At 41.1% G+C, this 20,637-nt stretch overlaps 2 protein-coding genes across 2 annotated transcripts; both read right to left on the bottom strand.

The window, feature by feature from the left end:
• Positions 1–6,304: 6,304 nt before the first annotated feature.
• LOC115377024 (butyrophilin subfamily 3 member A2-like) lies at positions 6,305–10,061 on the bottom strand. Its single transcript, XM_030076878.1, has 6 exons — positions 10,055–10,061; positions 8,930–9,271; positions 8,550–8,828; positions 8,317–8,445; positions 7,010–7,311; positions 6,305–6,655 (listed from the first exon to the last, which is right to left on the bottom strand). The coding sequence occupies exons 1-6, from the start codon at positions 10,059–10,061 to the stop codon at positions 6,305–6,307; spliced, it is 1,410 nt and encodes a 469-aa protein (XP_029932738.1).
• Positions 10,062–10,361: 300 nt separating this feature from the next.
• LOC115377023 (butyrophilin subfamily 3 member A2-like) lies at positions 10,362–17,757 on the bottom strand. Its single transcript, XM_030076877.1, has 5 exons — positions 17,658–17,757; positions 16,933–17,274; positions 13,675–13,953; positions 13,503–13,577; positions 10,362–10,417 (listed from the first exon to the last, which is right to left on the bottom strand). The coding sequence occupies exons 1-5, from the start codon at positions 17,755–17,757 to the stop codon at positions 10,362–10,364; spliced, it is 852 nt and encodes a 283-aa protein (XP_029932737.1).
• Between the last annotated feature and the right edge of the window lie 2,880 nt (positions 17,758–20,637).

Below are 20,637 nucleotides of genomic sequence, written 5' to 3'. Positions count from 1 at the left end.
TTTAGGCTGTTGTTATTTTTTGCATTTGATAATTCAGTTCTCCTGCTGGATTTGGAGAAAACTAATGTGGTCACCTTGCAAAGAGTGCCTCCAGCACTTTGGAGAAATGTTTACAAGAATAACAATTTCATGAACTGATCCTAAATCTCAGAAACTGTGGCTCCCCTGGGAGTCGATCCTGAAGTCATACTGATGGTCTCTGCACTGTCTCGGACTGCCACCAGAGGGCAGCTGCTCTTTGGGTTTGGTGTCTTTTTGTTTCACAGCAGAGGATCCTCAGCAAAATGAGGAACAGTTTAACTGCTATACTTTAACAATCCACTGCAAAATACAGTCTTTGAATTTTTTGTCTTTGAATCTATTTGTCAAAGTATGCCTGTGAAAAGGTTCCCTCTATCACCTTTTCACATGCCCATACTCCCTACATTGTTTAGATCAATCCCCATTATCAGCTGAGTCAGGCCACCTGTGCCAAATTGGGCACTAGGTGGAGCCACTGATTTGTTAGGTTTGTGTTCATTTAGTCAGTCAGAAGAGATGAGAAAAGATTTGTCTTTATTAGGTTTTTTATGTTTGTAAATGCAGTGTTTGTGAACACTGATGTGCATTAATGTTTTTTTTTTTTTTTTTTTTTTTTTTTTCCGCTCCTTTTTCCCCAGTAGTGCAATTATGCTATTGAAATGTGAACTTTGTTGTGTTTCCCTCTCTTGGCTGCTTGTCCCTTGTCCCAACTGCTTGTCTAGTGTGATAGTCTGATTAGGGAGGGGGCCAGAAGACTTATAAAAAGCCAGACGGGCATTGAGGCTGTATTGTTGCAGATTGCAGTCGTTTTTACTCATTTCCAGTACTAGACAGCCACACCGAAATCCCACATGTAGTCTTACTAGCTGTAGTACTATAATTGGTGGCAGTGGTGGGATGTGTTTTCATCACTGACACTGGAGAACAAAAAGAAACCAGGGTGCTACATCACCAGGAGTGTGCAGAAGGCCATGCAGAGAGAGACTCTGGCAAAGCCTTACAGTATGACCCAGGTACTCTTCCATGTGGCCAGGAGAGCATGGAGGACCAGGCCATGGGAGGAGACAATGATGATCCCAGGGAACAGGACAAAGGAGGCTTTGATCAGCTGTATGCCTTGCTACAGAGACAGATGCAGATCCAGGAGAGAGAGGCCTACAAACAGGAGCAGCGGTGAAGTGATCCGGTCCAAACAAGACAAGGTGCAGGCAGTGAAGGACTGTCCTCATCCCCGCACCAAGAAGGAGCTCGGGTCCCTCCTTGGCTTAGCTGGGTGGTACCGGCGATTTGTTCCCCACTTCACCACCCAAGCAGCCCCTTTAACAGACCTGACATGGAAATCCAGCCCTAATCAACTGCTATCAGAGGAAAAGTATGAACAAGCATTCCTTGACCTGAAGGGGGCACTCTGCACTGACCCAGTATTACAGAGCCCTGACTTCAGCCAACCTTTTGTTGCCCAATCAGACGCCTCTGGTGTGGTTCTGGGGGCTGTTCTGCTTCAGGGTGAAGGAAATGACCGAAAGCCAGTGGTTTATGTCAGCCGGGAACTATGGCCACGAGAGACCAGGCATTCAGCCATTGAACTGGATAGTCTGGCTATAAAGTGGGCCTTGGAGACCTTCAAATACTATCTGCTGAGCAGAGACTTCAAACTAGAAACTGACCACTGAGCCCTGCAGTGGCACAATAAAATGAAAGACTCAAACAACCGCATCTCCAGATGGCTGCTAGAGATGCAGCCTTACAGGTTCAGTGTTCGGTATCGACCTGGGAGTGCCAATGTTGTGGCAGACTCCCTGTCTCACCATCCTGATGGCAAGCTTCCAGGGGAAGGGGAAATGTGAAAAGGTTCCCTCCATCAGGTTTTTGTTTCAGTTCTGTTCTTTCACACCTGATCCATTTAAGGGCTTCATGCTGATTGGTTGAAGCAGATCTACCTGAAGAGGGTGTGCAGGAAGATGCACAGGCCTTAGTTCGGTCAGGAGTGCAAGAGCCGAGTTGAAACCATTTGCTTTTTAATGAAAAAAAAAAGTGAACTGAATACTGAATGCTAAAGTTTCATTGGTGCTGCTTTTAGCCATTCAGCCATTCATTGTGTATGTGATCGCGGGGCACAAGAGCGCACCAGTCTGAGCTGAGCTGAGTGCAGCGCAGCGCAAGGCTGGCGACATCACCAATAACAACCCAGTCTCACTCCAAATTGTGTAATAGCTACGTTGGTCCACAAGGCAAAATGTAGTCATTTCACAAAAACGGCTCTGAAATTGTGACATGGGTACCTTTGATCTGCCTAGTCTTTTCTGCAGGCATACTTTCGGTCACGTGACTGCCCAGTTTCTCCCCGGCGTGAACAAAAAACATGGCAGACATCCCTTCTACTTTCGGTGGAAATTGCTATATTTTAAGATAGCTTGTGGCTTTAGCTTTGTTTTGATAACTTTTCTAGCGACAAATGTACACTTTCTTTTCATAGCATCCATTCGGTTTATGTATACGTTCTGTAGTTTTGTCATTTCGACGTACATTCTTTCAGATCTCCCTACGAAATTGTACTAAAAATACGTTTTTGTTGTTGCTACGGTGGTAGCCATGGACGCTATTAACAACGAACCGGAAGGAAGTTGATGTCGGTTACGGACCGAGTTGCTCTTAAAACCTGCTCTTGCTATATTTCAACACGTTCTCACTCCTAATGCATCAACAGCCTGATGAATGGTCAGGGTCCCTTAGCGTCACATGCCGACTCATTAGGCACCCGTTTCTCGTCAGTTTTCGACGAGTTGGGTAACCCGACAGACTTACATAGAACTCCCACAACGTGCCACGGGAAGCATTTGGGGCGTCAACTAACTCTTTGTTGTCATGGTAACGTGACGTTTTCTGCGTCATATAACGTGGTAATAGAGTCTGCCCAACCTGATCTCACAGAAATCCGTGAAAGGAGCACGACCTCTTAATAACGCATTGCGTGCTCCTCGCACGTAACCTGTTTTAATCATAGATTTCTACGGTTTTAATTCCGTGTTGTCACCACACAAACAGTGTCCACTGAAAGTCAACGAGGATCCATGCTGGACACACGGATTCTCGGCTTCAAAGATGTCACGCTGTGGGTGGTAGTTCATAGATCCCGGAAGTGCAAATTTAATCGATATTCTGAAAAATAGTTCTGATTATTAGCCATAACGTTGTAACCATCCAAGGCAGACTTACCAGACCAGGCAGACTTCCTCTCTGGCTGCTCTCATGTTTGATGATGCTGTTCTCGACCACAGAGGCGGTGCAGCTTTAAAACAGACACCATGTGGTCGATAACACAGCTAACATTTAGCCCCATTTCCCAACTGAACCCCTGCTGCAGTGCAGTTTATCCATCCTGACAGTTCCTGTGAAGTAACGAACAGCAGCAGCTCGATTCAAAGACAGTAACAGGGATGTGTGATATAATCATCATGGGAACTATTTTCTGCCAAAGAACACCTGAAACCTGTATCCATCTTCCATCCCGAGAGTGCGAATTAGAGGCAGACTCAGTTTGACATGATCTCAAGATTTCTTCATGATCTTCTTAAGAAAATTGCTGAGCACTCATGAATAAAAAAAATTAAAGTAGACCAAAAAAAAAAAAATAAAAACAAAAACAAAAAAAACCCTGCACTTTAGCACAGTAGTTCACTCAAATCACTGTCCAAAGAGGATATAGATATTTTTCCATCATTCACACATTTTTATATTAATTTAAATTGTTTATTTTTTATTTTTATATGATGTTATGTATGCATTCATAGAAAAAATAATATGATCTTTGGAGTGGGAGTTCAAACAAGGCTTAGTTGGAGTGATTCAAACATTAATAAAGTGTGTTTTTCTTTGTGTTTGTGCTTCACTGTGCAGAAATACAGTTCCTTTACTGTACCTTTAACATCTACAACCTCTACACCAACAGTGCTGCCTGCTGGCCAGTGCCTCACCTTCACATTTATACACATTTTAGTTTTAATCTTTCTCTCAAATGTGGAATTCAAATGTGGCGACTTATTTCACATCTTAAACTTGTATATAAATCACTTTGCCCCCCTAAAATGTCATTTCCTCTCCTTTTTCTTCTATGTTTATGTCCCTCACTGCGAAATGACCATAGTCCTAGAAAATTAGTTTCACTTTCATTTTTTTCCCAGCAGACTGTGAGTACAGCACCCTGCCAACAAAGGAATTCATATGCAGACTAAAGCAGGTATTGTGAAGTCATTATATTGCAATTTATTACATTTCATGCACTGTTTACAGCTTTTAGAGTACTGGATAATTAACTTCTTTTCTTTCTTTTTTTTTTTTTTTTTTTAAGTGTCAGACAGTTTACTGCACGGCCAAAGTCCTCAAATAAAAACCAATAAAACAAATCATGTTCGTGTTCTGGTTACCTGATAGGCAGCAGTGTGTGCTCACTTATATTAACATGCACATATAAGCTGTGTCCCAATTCAGGGTCTGCATCCTTCAAAGCCCACATTTGAAGGCCAGTTACGTCACAACACTGCTCGAAGGAACTGAAATGGCAAATTCGGCATCTAGTATATGTAAATATTCAGATTTCACTAATAAAATATTGGGTTTTTACTCATTTGAACATCCAATGCCATATATGTTAAACCAAAACCCCTTTCTTTACTGTTTTATCTTGTCTGACGGAAAGAAACCTTATCTTTAGCTGTGTCCCAATTCAGGGTCTGCATCCTTTGAAGTCCGGGTCCTCCGAAGTCCATGGCTTTTGGAGGACCCGGACTTCAGACGAAGTGTCCTCCCTGTCAACCAAATGGGACGGTCTAGCCTTCGGAATATTTCCTGGTCGGGTAACCGCCGTTCCCATGACAACAAACTCCGGAGACAGAAAGATAACGTTTCTTTCCGTCAGACAAGACAGAACAGTAAAGAAAGGGGTTTTGGTTTAACATACAGTATATGGCGTTGGATGTTCAAATGAGTATAAACCAAATATTTTATAATAGTGAAATCTGAATATTTACATATACTAGATGCCACCGTGGCCATTTCAGTTAACTTTTTTCGACTGAGCAGCAGCACGCAAAGCATCTTGGGATACGGGAGCCCGAGAAGGATAGTCGCGGTGCGTCCTCCGAATCGGCTACCAACGGCTGAAAAGGAGGACGCATTTGAAGTGCGAATTTGAAGGATCCTTCGACTTTGGATGAATTGGGACAGGCCTTCGCTCAGTGTTGTGACGTAACTGGCCTTCAAATGCGGACTTCGAAGGATGCAGACCCTGAATTGGGACACAGCTTTTCTGTCTCCGGAGTTTGTTGTCATGGGAACGGCGGTTACCCGACCAGGAAATACTCCGAAGGCTAGACCGTCCCATTTGGTTGACGGGGAGGACGCTTCGTCCGAAGTCCGCAGACCCTGAATTGGGACACAGCCATAGTTTTCTGACATTATTATGCACTTTTTGGTCCAGTACTTTGAGTATATCTGTTTTGTAGCCTGTATTTAAACTATTACAAATCAAGATGCTTATTTAATTTGCATTCAGCACCTTTGTTTGTGAGCAACATGGAAATAATTAACTGAACATGGAGTTTACACTTGTGGCTGTTGCTAAGGAACTGATTAGTCATATTAAAATACTACAGCAGCCAATAATCATGAGCAATAACAACATTTCATCATCTCGTTTCCAAGCAAGGAAAAAGAAGAGCAGGGGCTTTTATTCTGGAGGGTGACATGCACTGTGCACAATTGTCAAGTGTTAATTAATTTAAATTTGGGTCTTTAGGTGGCATGTGGAGTGTCTTTATGTGTGATGCATAGAAGTCTGTTGTATATTTTTGTCCAAGTCATGGTTGCAAACATCAGCGCATTTAGAGTTATGAGACGGCAGAAAATTTACTGGTTCAAACATTTCTGAAGAAAAGATTTGAGGACAGACGTGATGGGTCTTTTTTATTTATCTTGTTTACTTTTTTGTGTTTGCAATGAATGCAGAAGTCTCTATCAAGACTCTCAGTCAGACTTCCTCTCTCTCACCTCCTGCAGCGTGGTTTTGAGATGTCTGACCCTCCCAAATGTGAAGCTTATTGTGATTTTTAAAAAAGTGGATCTGCTGCTAACCGACCTCAACAGAGAAGAGTATTTCCACTGTTCTGTTGTTTGTGTTCTCCAGTTCCTCACAGGATTTTGACTAGTTCGGCCTCTTTTGTGGCTTCCAGTAACCCTTCAGTTGCAGCGTGGCCTGGTGGTTTTGTGAGTAAAAAAAAAAAAAAAGTTATTTCAATTTCGCCTCAATCTCACTCAGCAGCTTCTGTATCTCGTTCAGCACCTCCCTCTGTGCTGTCTGGTTCTGCACTCGCCCCGACGTCAGGACAAGACCACTGGCTGTTTTACCTGTCCCGTACGATGTCCTCTGCGGCTGTTTTTCCAGTTCTGCTGCACTGAGCATCAGAATCCGTTTGGTCTCCATCAAGAACTTCTTGTGTTCGGTCGTCTTCTCCCCACCGGCGTCTTTCCGCTTCACGGTTTCCTGAAGTTTCCTCTTGTTCTCGTCCCTCTGTCTCTCTGCTTCCTCCAGTTGCATTTTGAGCTCCTCTGTCTGGTTCTCCATTTCCTTCTGCTGCTCCTTCAGTTTGTCACACTCGTCTTTCCAGTGTCGCTTCTCCTCCCTTTCTGCCATGAGCTGCTCTCTGTCGTTTTCTCTCTCCATCAGAAACTGAACTTCTGTGTTGCCACTTGTAGATTTGGTGTTTTCTTTGTTTTCAGCAATTTCCATGAGCCTCTTCTCATTCTCATCTCTTTGTCTCTCTGCTTCTTCCAGCTGCTGTCTGAGTTGCTCTGTCTGGTTCTCCACTTCCTTCAATTTACCAAACTCTGCTTTCAAGAGTCTCTTTTCCTCTATTTCTGCCAGGAGCTGCTCTCTGACTCTTTCTGTCTCTCTCATCTTTTCTTCTTTTTCTCTCTGAGCAGTTTCTCTGACCCTCGTCTTGTTCTCGTCCCTCTGTCTCTCCGCCTCCTTCAGCTGCAGTCTGAGTTGCTCTGTCACTTCCCTCTGCTCTTCCTTCAGTTTCTCACACTCCTCTCTCCAGTGTTTCTGTTTGTTCTCTTTCTTCTGCAGCTCTTCCTCAAGTTTGGCATTTTTATCCCTTTCTGCCTCAGGCTGCTCTCTGTCTCTTACTCTCTCTATCAGATCCTGATATTCTGTGTTTCTGCTCAGAGATATGATCTTTTCCTCTTCTTCATCTTCTCTCTGGTCGGTTTCATCTTCATGCTTCTTGCTCTCTGTGTACAAACAGAAACAGGGAACAGAGACGAGGTGTGAAACTGATGACAAAGCTGCAGAAACACAACAAAATGATGATGGTGAAGCTCCAAATGAGGTTATCTCATGAGTATATCTGATGTTTAAATATTGAAACCTCATTAAAGTATTTGTTTCATTTTGTTTTCTACAGTAACCAAATCAAAAAACAACCATTTGATCATCATGATCACTCCCTTTTTACTAGAAGATGACATCACCGACCAGTGGCGCTGCCAGGATAGCAGGCAGATGATTCAGTGCTTTACACTGCACCATTGTTTTATTGACAGTATTGTTTAAGAACCCTGTTATTATATCTGTATAAAGAAAACGGACACTAAGACAGGAGAGGTGTTAGAGTCATACTGTAAATTAGTATTTTCACTTACTGTGTAATTGCAGTGATTGAATATTTTGTGACTATTTCAGTTTATGTTATCATTTAAGATATTTTACATCGACCGAAGAAATGGTGTTTAGTTTGGCTTAATGTGCTCTATCATATTGGTTTACATCTTTAAGGTTTTGTCTGTGCTCCATTAGGATATCCTGTTGTTAGAAGATTGTAGTTTAATTAGTCACATGTAAGTCAGTGCACACAGATGAACAGCTTTTACTGTACTTTATTTGGCTGTTTTTCAGTGTGTTTTTTTGTTTGTTTGTTTGTTTGTTTGTTTGTTTTTTGGAGTCCCTCCTGGCTACAGACTCAAAAGTGAGAGTATAACATAGTGTTCCAGGTGGAGACGGTTTTTGTTTTATTTGTTTTGGCAGTTTATCAAACTTAGTATAACCCTTAGTATTTTTACATTTTATTCCTGCCTCGTTTGTGCCGCATTGGTTGAGTTTGCAAGGTGTGGACGGCATGTGGAGTATTGAGGCCTGGGCAACACATCAAGTCAGAAACATTGCATCCTGCTAAAATGGCAAGAAAGGTTTTACTGCAATTTTGTCACTACAGGAGGAAAAACACTTTTGTGACTTACTGATTTTATTGCGTCTCCGTTTACACACAACAAAGACAGCAGCCAAAATGCACATGAAGACAAGGATGACAGTAAAGCTAATGGTGATGTAGAGAGCGTTACAGCCACATTTATCCATGAAGAAATCATCTGAAATGATAAAACAAAGAACAGCACGGCATTTATTTAAAACTAAACCTCACCTGTTTCAAGCTAATAAATGAGTCAAAGCACATCTATAAAACTCTTCCCACCTGAGACATGAATCTGTGTCTGCCTAGTTTGCTGTATTTTGCTCTGCTCAACCCTGCAGGTGAAGCTGTTGCTGTGGCTCTTCTCCACAGTCACTCTGCTGCTGACAGTATAGAGGCCATCAGGACCTCTGACTGTCTCTGGAGCTCCAGCAGAGAGGAGCTTTCCCTCAGCGTCCAGCCAAAACAGCTCAGGCTCTGGGTACCAGCCTTTACTTTCACACTCTAAAACCACTCCACTGCTGCTTTTGCTCACGATGATGACAGGAGAGGAGGCAGCACCTGATGAGGAGGGATTTCAAACATTAATGTCACTGGAAATATTTCTGCATGATGAAAAAGTTCATCCAGTTTCTCAAACAGTGATGGTGCTCTTGACTCACCCACATGGAGCTGGATGAAATCTCCTCTCCCGATCGAGGGAATGAAGCATCTGTATCTCCCCTCATCAGAGATTGTCACTCTGAAGAGTTTCAGTGAGACGTTTCCGTTCTTCAGTTCATCCACAAACAGGACGGTCCTGTTTTTATACTGTGGATTTTGTTCCTGAACCACAAGACGACCACCTTGGTGAACATGGACGAACTCTGGGTCCAGGTCTTCTCTGGTCCACTCCACTGTGTCGGAAAAGTCTCTGATGGCTGGTTTAAGGCGACACGGCAGAATGACATCATCACCAGCTAATGCTACTATTGGTTTAGGCGAACCAATCACTGCAGACTGTCCTGGAGGAAAGAGCACAACAACAGTAACTTTTCAGCCAGTATGTCCATTTTTAGATTAATTATTGTGTGTGGATTTTAAGGATCTTGGTCTCATTTCATAACTCATTACATATCTTTCATAACTGCAGTTTGGCTCGTTGTTCACTCGACCTCAGACAGCAACAGCTCACAAGTTTAATTAAAAGACATCGACAAGCCAGACTTTCCTCATGCCAAGATAATATCCAGGTAAAGACGTCTTGGTATCTTAAAAGCATAAATCTTTTTTTTTTCTCTCTATTATGGAAGATCATGTATTTATTTTTGAACCAGTCAGTTTTATATCTGCAATATCATCATAATCACCTTAATGGTAATCAGTGAATTAGTTAACATTCAACTTAACAATGACAACAAATGACACAGTTTAATTTTTAATGAGCAGACTCTTCTGCTTGAAATTGCCCCTTATAATAATAACTTGGTGTTTTTTAAATATTGACATATCATCGGAGGAAATTGCTACAATATCAGACTCATGCTTAGGTTTCAATTTTGATCCCCATTTAATAAATAACTTTCTGCTCATAAAATTGATAACTTTGGTTCCTGTGCACATTGTATTTTTGGATTTATGGATATTAATTTATGCTGCTGCTAAGCTTTACAGTAGCAATAATTTTATCCGATTGTTTTTGGACTTTGGAAGAAATATGTTAATTATGTTATAGGATTGTTTCAGTATCACTTACAGCACTTTAACTATTTTTTGTTTCATATGTTTACGTAGTATAATTAAGTTACCGTTCATATCTCTTGTATCAGGTCCAAGTAATTATAGTTCTTTTATTGGATTAATAAAAGAAAAACTTCAACACAACAGCAGCCCGTTATTTATTATTTATTGCAACTAATTCATGCATCTTAGAATGAAAATGTCACTGACCAACAACATACACACAGACATAACAGCCTAATACTAATTTAAAAAAAAAAAAAAAAAAAGTCATTAAAACTAATTCCACCCCGATGTTGCTGCACATGTGCCCTTTATATCTGAGCACTGAGCCACCAGAGAACATTAGTTTTGTCTCAGCAGCACAGAGACACCTCACCACTGCTCCTTCAGGTCTGAACTGGTCCAGTTTACCTGAGCAAACTGGGAGTCTGAGGATGAGAAACACACAGAGTCCCAAGCAGCAGCACACACTCCACTTCATGTTCCTCTGGGAGGTGAAATGGCTGCCGAGGCTGAAGAAAACAGGCTGGAAACAATGAAGCTGTTATGAAATATTATTTACAGCAGCTACTACTGCTTTATAATGTCAATATAATGCAAGTCAGAATATTTTTTTCCTTATTATTGAGTTGTTTTGCATTTGATTTCATGTAAAACAGTGCTCATTTTTAGCAGTGTAAAATGTGTATTTTTATATCAATCTACATGTTATATTAATCTGAATTACCATATTCAGTGATTACAAATCAGTGAAAGTATGTTCTGTTTATACACACAGAAAAAAATAATATGAAAGGTGAAAGGTGAAGCTAACACTACAACTGAAATTTGAATTAATTAAATTATTTCACTCAATAAATCAGTAAAATTATTATGCAACAAATTATTACTTTTCATACACCATTTACAAGTTTGAGTGTACTATATAATTGAATATTTTTTAATAAAAGCTTACAAACCTGCTGCACGTCTCTCAGAGTCACTTCACGTCAGAGGACACTTTGCTGCACGGCCAAAGTCCTCAAATAAAAAGTAATAAAACGATAATGTGCTTTCCTGTTTTTTTTTTTTTTAATTAGGCAGTGATGTGTTTGTGTTGTCTTGTGTCTGCCTGCTGCAGCCTAAAATAACATTCTGAAACAGGTCAAAGGAACATAAATCAAACTTCACATCAGGTTTTATAGATTATTTACTTTCTTTAGCTGTGGTTCATGAAGAGCCTCCATCATATCAGCAGTTTACCCCCTTGTTATCCTCGGGTTTCCTAATTTAATAACATGAAATCAACATGATGATATATTTCCAGTGTTCTGGGCTGAATTTGACCCTTGGCTGTTTTAGCTTCATAAATTAATTCAGGACAGCAACATGAACTCTTTAAAGATGCACCATGATCACAAAAACTGTCATTACAGTAAGTCTTTTAATGTGAAATGTGGAATAAGTACATTTCATGAGCAAGTCAGACTCAACATCAGCACAGTGTTTACAGTTATCATACAGCAGCATATATCCAAAGGAAAGATTTCAGGACAGATGTGATCAGTCTTATCCATTTATTTACAATGATCTATATTGGATTAAGTTATTTGCATACAAAATAACATGAAGGTGCCTTGTACACATGATATAAAGATGTGGAGAGCTTTGTATGAATTCTCACTAAGGAAAAAACAAACTACACAGAACATGCAATACAATTAATCAGCCACTTTGTCAATTTCTTAAGAAAAAGATACATAAGAGGTGTCATGGGAAATGATTTGAGACATGTATTTTTATTTATTTATTTTAAAAATGAATGTCCACTAACAAGGTATTGATTCCAGTTGTTTGTATAGTGATGTACATGCAGGGGGAAAATGGTTTTGCATGTGTTATGGTTATGGATTGTTTTATGACTCCTCCCCCAGGTTTTCCCGTCTAGCTGTTTTGTGCTCTCATTGACTGTAGCTCCACTGTCATTCCTTCATGTCACTACACATGTCACTACACAAGATGAACCCTGTGTCTGCAGTTTCCCCATGTTAGACTTCTCTTGTGTAGTTTCTTTGTGCGAATCACAGAGTTCTTCTGATCTCGGGTCCCTGTGGATTCTTCATGACCTTGGCTTGTCCTGTTTATTGTTATCTGTATTTGCTGTTGCATCATTTCATATCTTTGTATAGTTCATACTTGATGTTCTGCCTCTGTTCTGGGGGTGTTGTGGACTCTTTATGACCTTGCTGTGCCCTGCTTAAGGGGACAGTATATTTACCGTATTTCTTTATATATGCCTCGAGCCAACTGGATCTTTTTTCATCAGGGAGATCCGTGGTTACTCTTCCAGTTGGTCTGTATGACTGGTAATTGTGGAGGTCTGCAGCCGCTGCTCCTGCTGGAGAAGTGAGTTTATAAACACGGGATTGTTGTGAGGCTGTTGGGTCAGTCTGCAACAAATAAGAGTACAGTGAGGAGTGTGGACCGTCCGCTGTCCTGTTGTTTCCGTTTCCCAGTTCTTTGCCCTGCAGCCTCCCAGTGTCACCATCACCTGAGCCACTGCTGTAGTTCATCAGAGGATGCTGATTGGTTGGGTCATCATTCCATAGAGATGATGTCAGATATTTGTCGGGAATATTTTCCAGATATTTACTCTGTGGTTCTGTCCCCTGTTGTTTTGCAAGTTTCGCATTGATCTCTCTCAGATACTTATTTATGCTATCATCTTCTGTCTGTTTTACAATTTGTCCGTACTTAGTCTCGCTCCATCTCCACATCTCCTTTTTTGATTGTTCCAATCGCTCTTCGCTTTCCCTTAATTTTTCTATACTGTCTTTCAGTTCATTCTCTAAAAGGTACATTTCATTTCCATGGTTCCTGATCTCTGCGTACAAACAGAAACAGGGAAAAAAGACAGGAACACACAGTCATTGTGGTGTGACATGAAACTCAGGGAAGCCAGGGGAAGCCCAAAAGCGTTCAAAAAAATAAATAAAACAATAAAATGGAAAAAAAAGAACATATAGGAACAGTAAACAAACAAGCATGGAGGGAGCAACCAACCCTGACGTTAAGGTTACAAGAAAAAAATAAGTTGTCATGTCTGCCTCAATCTAGAAAGAAATGCTACATTAACAAGGATTTATGATGTATCATGAAAAACACATGAAATCAGAGAAAAGCAAGCATATCCTGTATTACACGGCATTGACAGTGCTATTGTTCTTATTGTTTTTATAATTAACACTTTCATGCCTCCTGCTGTTCTGTTGCTTTATCCTGTGAAGCATCTTGTTAACCTTGTTTTGGAAAGATGCTACAAAATAAACTGTATTATTCTTATTACTATTGTTTTTTTTTTGTTTGTTTGTTTGATTTTTTTCTACATTACATCCATTAGAACAGGCTGAAGAACACTGTCATTATATCTGTATGAGGAACCCTGACAGCAAGAAAAAAGAAGAAAAAAAAAAAACATTTTTGACTTACCGGTTTTGTTTTGTCCACACACAATAAAAACAATAGCCAAGATACACGAGAAGACAAAGATGACAGGAAAGACAATGGCAATGAGAGCAGGACTGTCTCTTGTATCCACGAAGAAATCATCTGAAATTATAAAACACAGAACAAGATGACATTTACATAAAACTAGATGTCACACATATATAAATAACCCATATCATATTTTTAAAAGCCCTCTGACCTGAAAAGTAGATGTGTGTGTCCCTGCTCTGGTTGATGCTGAGCTGCTGAACCCTGCAGGTGAAGCTGTTGCTGTGGCTCTTCTCCACAGTCACTCTGCTGCTGACAGTATAGAGGCCATCAGGACCTCTGACTGTCTCTGGAGCTCCAGCAGAGAGGAGCTTTCCCTCAGCGTCCAGCCAAAACAGCTCAGGCTCTGGGTACCAGCCTTTACTTTCACACTCTAAAACCACTCCACTGCTGTTTTTGCTCACGGTGATGGCAAGAGAGGAGGCAGCACCTGATGAGGAGGGAGAGGAGGAAGTACACACTCAAGGACATACAGTATCATTGGTGTGAAGTACTACATACAGTTCAGCAGTAGGCCTGTCACGATGCGCGATAAGTCGGTTAATTGCACGGTAAATTTAAATGAAGTCGGTAACTTTTCTGACCGCGATTAATTACTACATTCATGCGTGTTTGTTTTCCTCGTCTCTCTCTGCCAAAGGGGGGGGGGGGGAATTGGCTACACACACACACACACACACACACACACACACACACAAGACGAGGCGGAGAAAAAAGTGAACAAGAATGACATGGAACTTCTTTCCAAACCAAACGCAGCCTAACCCATAGATATCTATAATAAAGGCTAGATGTCTCGTCCGCGCTGCCGGCCAATGGAGTCGCACATCCGCACATGGCGGCCATCTTGCCACAGTCAGCTCGCTCACCCATAACATTGTGTAGTAGTGGTGCATGCACTTTTTAAATAACCATAACTTGCTCAATTTTCTACCGATTTTCAAACGGTTTGGTTTGTTTTAAATGTCAGAGGTGTAGTAATAAAACTGCACTTATGGATAATTATGTTACACTTCTGGTCAAACATCCAGAATTGTAGCCACGTTAATAACGTTTGTAAGAAACCAAGCCGTTTGTAAATCCGTCAAGATTTCAGCGAGATAAGAGTTTTAACGTTTGTGCAGATCACTCACTCTTTCTTGTTTACATTTTTAAATATTCTTGTTGAACAAATGTTTATTTCTCTTCAAAATGGTACAGGCCTAGTAGGGGGTGAGTTAATGATGCTGCTTCAATATGTGCTCTTTACACATTTAGACATTTCTATTCCTCATAACAGCCACTAGGGGCAGACAAGCTAATCATGAACCATGATCATGAACACTGTAAGAAAACACATCATGAGGGAATGAATGCATCATATAAAGTCACCGGTAGGAATGGGATTCTGTGTTTGCCGAAGTGCTTAACGATTCTGCTATCGAGTCCTCTGCGCATGTGGTATGATGTCATACGCACACCACGTTGCTATAGAGTCAGCACTGCATCGAGGCAGGAGTTCAAAAGTTTGGTCATGCTTCACGCAGAAAGACGACAACAGAGCCACTTGCAACACTTGCAAAACTTCTATTTCGACAAAGGGAGGAAGTGCCAGCAGCAGAAACATTTGTCCACACAGCAGGCAGCTACTCTGCAGGAATGTCACATTTTCCATATGCTCCCAAGTAAAGGCCGATTTATGCTTCTGTGTACGCTTAAAGGCTGAATTATGCTTCCGCGTAGGAAGAGCGTACGGAGGTTGTGCGAAGCTTACGGGGTTGTGCGACCGCCGCAGAGCCTTGCCGCGCACCTCCCAAAAATTGTAACTACGCAGACCCTACGCAGCCCCACAAGAGCGGTGATTGGTCCGCCGAAGTACATCATTTCCGGCATTTCGTTGCAACCGGCATCACATCCTGTTGTTATGCTGTCCGGCAGCGCCGTTTTTAAAACAACTGTTGTGTCTCGACTTGTCGGTTGTGTTTGAAAACTTTGGAGAGTGCTGGATCTCGCGGAAGAACGCCTGGCCGAGGAGGTGCGCAAGTACCTGCACCTATACGACTCATCCTCTCGCCATTACAAAGATGTACAGAAGAGCAGCGACCATACGTCACAGGGTCTACATTGGTGGGAGGAGAATTGCTCAGTGTGTGTTGCAGAGGTATGTTGGACACACACGCGCTGCGTAGGAAATGCGTGCTTCGCAACCCCCTTACGCTCTTCTAACGTTGAAGCATAATTCAGCCTTAACTTACGGACAGTTTGCGTAGCAAATGCGTCCTACACAGACAACGAGAGCTATGATTGGTCGCCGACTACATCATTTCCGGCATTTCACCCCTCCAGTTTCATCTCCTGCTGGAGTGCCAGCAGCAGCATTTTTAAAAGAACTACTGTTGTGATCAGATCTCGACTCGTCGGTAATAATTTCTCACCGGCTTGGATCATGCTGGATCAAGTCGAAGAAGTACAAAGCCGGAAGGTAAACAAATAGAGCAGCAACTATACGTCACATGGTCTACGTAGGTCTGCAGAAAAAAGCCGGCCCCACTACCGTTTTGGCAGGGAATTGCTTAGCGTAATACGCAGAAACATACAAGGCACACACCATCTACGTAGCAACTGCGTGCCGTGCGTGTTGCGTCTAGTGTCCGCAGAACCATAAATTGGCCTTAATGCTAACGCTAATGAATCTCAACCAAGCAGTTATTTTTCTACATTAGAGTGACTTGGTTGTATTTGTCGATTCTGGACTGGTTTTATTTTTGGCAGCTCAGTTCATAAACCCTTTTAAAAAGGAATGAGCATTTTCAAGTAACATGTTTAAGTGTTCCTGGATTTTAATTTCTACATTAGAATTTCAGTTCCTTTTGACCAAAATAACCCAGTGCCAGGTAGTATCAGAACTTCTCCAGTCAAATGCGACTTACATCTGATCCTTCTGTACCCAGATTGAGAAAAGAATGACTATTTGTTTTGTACAGTTTTGTACAGTTATTGAATAAATATTTCACTATTTTGAACACTCAAATGTAGTTGTGTGAAAGTCATTTGGATGGACAGGAGTGGTGGTATTTTAACAACACAATGATATAAAAGAAAGATAATACAAATAAACCCTTGCCCAGTGAAAGAGAAGCATTAAAGAATTGAATCGATAAGCAGATTCGATCATGGAATTGGAATCACTAAAATCTTATCAAATCCTATCCCTAGTCACTGGCCACTTCATCAGCTCCACCTGTATAATCTAATCCAATCTGATCCAGTTGTTGTGCCATTAAGTTTCCTTTCTTGCTGCCTATAATGCTCAGCTTTTCTTGTTGTCACAGTAATAGAGGTGTTCATACTGGTAAAGCTGAGAATGTGACACTGAGTGTACTTTGCAATTAGAAAATAAATCATGGGAAATAAACACAGTCCTACTTACCAACAACAAGGTCAGCTATAGATTCTTTGCCCAATGAAGGGATGGAGCATCTGTATTTTCCTTCATCAGAGAGTTTCACTTTAGAGAGTTTCAGTGAAACGTCTCCCTGTGTCAGTTTGCCCAAAGACAGAGACGTTCTGCCCTCATAGGATGGATGTTTTTTATGCTCATGTTCCCAACCGTGATGCCACAAAAGGACAATTCTCTGGTCCAGGTCAGGTCTTGTCCACTCCACTGTGATGCCAACAGCATCCACAGCAGGTTCCAGGTGGCACAGCAGGATGACATCATCACCAACTGTTGCCACTGTTGGCTGAGGAGGACCAATCAGCTGAGACTGACCTGGGGAGAAATGACAAATATAAAGGGAATTTCTTCTGATGGCTGCTACATTTTATGTGCATTTACTGCAAACTTAAATTAAGTATGACACTGTTGTATTTAAAGCTGAAATATTGCAGTTTAGTGTTTGAGTTAAACCAACACTTCTTGGAGATAAATCTGCTGTAGAGGCAAAAATAACTGAAAGCATTCACACAGTCAAGGTTACTTTACTGGCCTATCAGACTTTTCAAGCTCATGACTGTAATGATCCTAAATGAGGCAAAAAGAAGTCATTGTCACTTATTCACCTAAACAACATTAGATCTAAAGCATTATCACAATCTTTTACAGTCTTTATGTAAACTCTAAGGCATTGCTGAGGTTTTCAGTGAGTCAGTTACCTGCACAGGTGTGTGTTAGAAGGAGTTCGACAACAGTGTGATGGAAAACCAAGACACTGAGCCCAGATTGAAGAGACAGGCCGCCCTTCAGGTGGGACATCGCTGAGCTCTGAAAACTTCTACATTGAGATTCATCTACAAGAACATATGGAGGGAAAAAAAACCTTTTTAAAATTGTATTTATAACTATTGTATTATATTATAACACCAAATACCAATACCATCAAATACTGAGTGAATGAAATAGTGAGGCACAAATCCAAATCAACAATTAAATTTAGGACGGTTAAAAGGTTCTGTCTTCAAAATAAAAGCACACCAAGCTCATTCCACCAGTTTATTGAGTTATTGTACTTTAGCATTGCTTATTAGTTTTGTATTTTTTTTTCAGTTAGTTCAGTTTAGTTTCAGTTAGTTAACAGATTGGGTTCACTTTTATCAGTTTTTTTTTTTTTTAATGTTCAGTTTTAGTTAAGTTTTTTTTTTTGTCTCAGTTTTAGTTATAGTTTCTCTTTTTCTGTTTCTTCAAATACACAATATCATTTTAATCAGTTTCCATGTTTTTTAAAGGTCCATTTTTTTTTAGTTTAATTTCCTTAAATTGTTTTTTTTTTTTTTTTTCCACACCTAGTTTTACTTTTAGTTCATTTTCAGTTCAAAGTAATGGACCTCAGCTCCTCCCCCGTAAAAAGCCTCGCTGAGTAATGAACCATGGTAACTTAACAACAACCTCCTCTGCTGGCTCCTCCTTCACTGTCATTTCCTTGTTCAGACAAACTGTACAATCGCTTTGCAGCTCTGTTAGGAGTCGGCCCTGTCTGTGTGTGTTTTTTCCTGTTCCCCTCCCCCTGTGTCTTGTGTGTGTGTGTTTTTCCCTTCAGGCTGGGCGTGGCAGGCTCATTGGTTTCTCCCACTCACCTATTCCACTCACCCACCTGGTTCTCATCCCATCATCATCTCCAACAATCTACAGCCTTTATAACCCCGGTTCAGACCTCCATCCATCGCCAGTTCTCCCTGTACCATGCGTGGTAACGTCCCGGTTCCTTTCTGTGATTTTGCTCTGTCTTGCAGACCTGTTTTTTGACTCCCGGAATTTTTGCTCTACCTTTAGACCCTCCGTGCCTTGCCTGCTGCACCCAGCCTCTCCTTGATTTCCCCGTTTGTTTCTCTGTTTTTGTGAATGCACTTTGTTCATTAAAGAACAAAGTTCATTAAGAAGTTATTCTACCGTATCCTCATTGTTGGTTCTGTTCCTCTGAGCTCTGGCTTAACAAGCTCGGTCTTTAGTAATCTGTACTAACTGTGCTAACCCTAAGCCTTAGTCTTTGGTGATCTGTTTTAAACCTCATATTTGCATAATGATCACTAAAATAAAAAAAATAAAGTTTGATGAGGAAGTTTGACGCTCTGACACTGCTTGCCTTTGCACTAAAATGCTCAAAGTTACTGGTTGAAAAGTGATTTTAAATGACGTTGAGAATTCAGCAGATCAAATCATTACATCTCATATCTTGGTCAAATTTGAGTACACTAAGTCTCTTATAAACAGATTACACTGACAAAAATAGTTGTTCAGTAAGGACTTCTTGGAGTCACAGGAGACGAACTTTTACCCAACAAAAACAAAAAAGAAAAACAGCTGAAGATTTTCATTTACTGAAATGTGAAATGAAGCACTGCAACAGTTTAGATAATTTAATATGTTGTATTTTTAAAAAATATCTAACATACAGTACAGGCCAAAAGTTTGGACACACCTTCTCATTCAATGCGTTTTCTTTATTTTCATGACTATTTACATTGTAGATTCTACCTGAAGGAATCAAAACTATGAATGAACACATGTGGAGTTATGTACTTAACAAAAAAGGTGAAATAACTGAAAACATGTTTTATATTCTAGTTTCTTCAAAATAGCCACCCTTTGCTCTGATTACTGCTTTGCACACTCTCTCGATGAGCTTCAAGAGGTAGTCACCTGAAATGGTTTTCACTTCACAGGTGTGCCTTATCAGGGTTAATTAGTGGAATTTTTTGCGTTATCAATGGGGTTGGGACCATCAGTTGTGTTGTGCAGAAGTCAGGTTACTACACAGCCGACAGCCCTATTGGACAACTGTTAAAATTCATATTATGGCAAGAACCAATCAGCTAACTAAAGAAAAACGAGTGGCCATCATTACTTTAAGAAATGAAGGTCAGTCAGTCCGGAAAATTGCAAAAACTTTAAATGTGTCCCCAAGTGGAGTCGCAAAAACCATCAAACGCCGAAACTGGCACACATGAGGACCGACCCAGGAAAGGAAGACCAAGAGTCACCTCTGCTTCTGAGGACAAATTCATCCGAGTCACCAGCCTCAGAAATCGCAAGTTAACAGCAGCTCAGATCAGAGACCAGATAAATGCCACACAGAGTTCTAGCAGCAGACCCATCTCTAGAACAACTGTTAAGAGGAGACTGCGCCAATCAGGCCTTCATGGTCAAATAGCTGCTAGGAAACCACTGCTAAGGAGAGGCAACAAGCAGAAGAGATTTGTTTGGGCCAAGAAACACAAGGAATGGACATTAGACCAGTGGAAATCTGTGCTTTGGTCTGATGAGTCCAAATTTGAGATTTTTGGTTCCAACCGCCGTGTCTTTGTGAGACGCAGAAAAGGTGAACGGATGGATTCCACATGCCTGGTTCCCACTGTGAAGCATGGAGGAGGAGGTGTGATGGTGTGGGGGTGTTTTGCTGGTGACACTGTTGGGGATTTATTCAAAATTGAAGGCACACTGAACCAGCATGGCTACCACAGCATCCTGCAGCGACATGCCATCCCATCCGGTTTGCGTTTAGTTGGACGATCATTTATTTTTCAACAGGACAATGACCCCAAACACACCTCCAGGCTGTGTAAGGGCTATTTGACCAAGAAGGAGAGTGATGGAGTGCTGCGGCAGATGACCTGGCCTCCACAGTCACCGGACCTGAAC

The sequence above is a fragment of the Myripristis murdjan genome, chromosome 18 (assembly GCF_902150065.1).
Source record: "Myripristis murdjan chromosome 18, fMyrMur1.1, whole genome shotgun sequence".
NCBI lineage: Eukaryota > Metazoa > Chordata > Actinopteri > Holocentriformes > Holocentridae > Myripristis > Myripristis murdjan.
This window is presented reverse-complemented; position numbering and strand designations above follow the sequence as displayed.

What these genes read in the sequence shown, in the direction of transcription:
- LOC115377024 (XM_030076878.1), bottom strand. An exon ending in GACACAGATTCATGTCTCAG is followed by an intron (nt 8,446 to 8,549) that starts GTGGGAAGAGTT and finishes TTATCATTTCAG; the next exon opens with ATGATTTCTTCATGGATAAA. An exon ending in GGGACGAGAACAAGACGAGG is followed by an intron (nt 6,656 to 7,009) that starts GTCAGAGAAACT and finishes GACAAACTGAAG; the next exon opens with GAGCAGCAGAAGGAAATGGA.
- LOC115377023 (XM_030076877.1), bottom strand. Translation starts at nt 17,757, where the DNA reads ATGTCCCACCTGAAGGGCGGCCTGTCTCTTCAATCTGGGCTCAGTGTC. An exon ending in TATAGCTGACCTTGTTGTTG is followed by an intron (nt 13,954 to 16,932) that starts GTAAGTAGGACT and finishes CCTCCTCATCAG; the next exon opens with GTGCTGCCTCCTCTCTTGCC. An exon ending in TGTCATCTTTGTCTTCTCGT is followed by an intron (nt 10,418 to 13,502) that starts GTATCTTGGCTA and finishes TCTCATCCTCAG; the next exon opens with ACTCCCAGTTTGCTCAGGTA.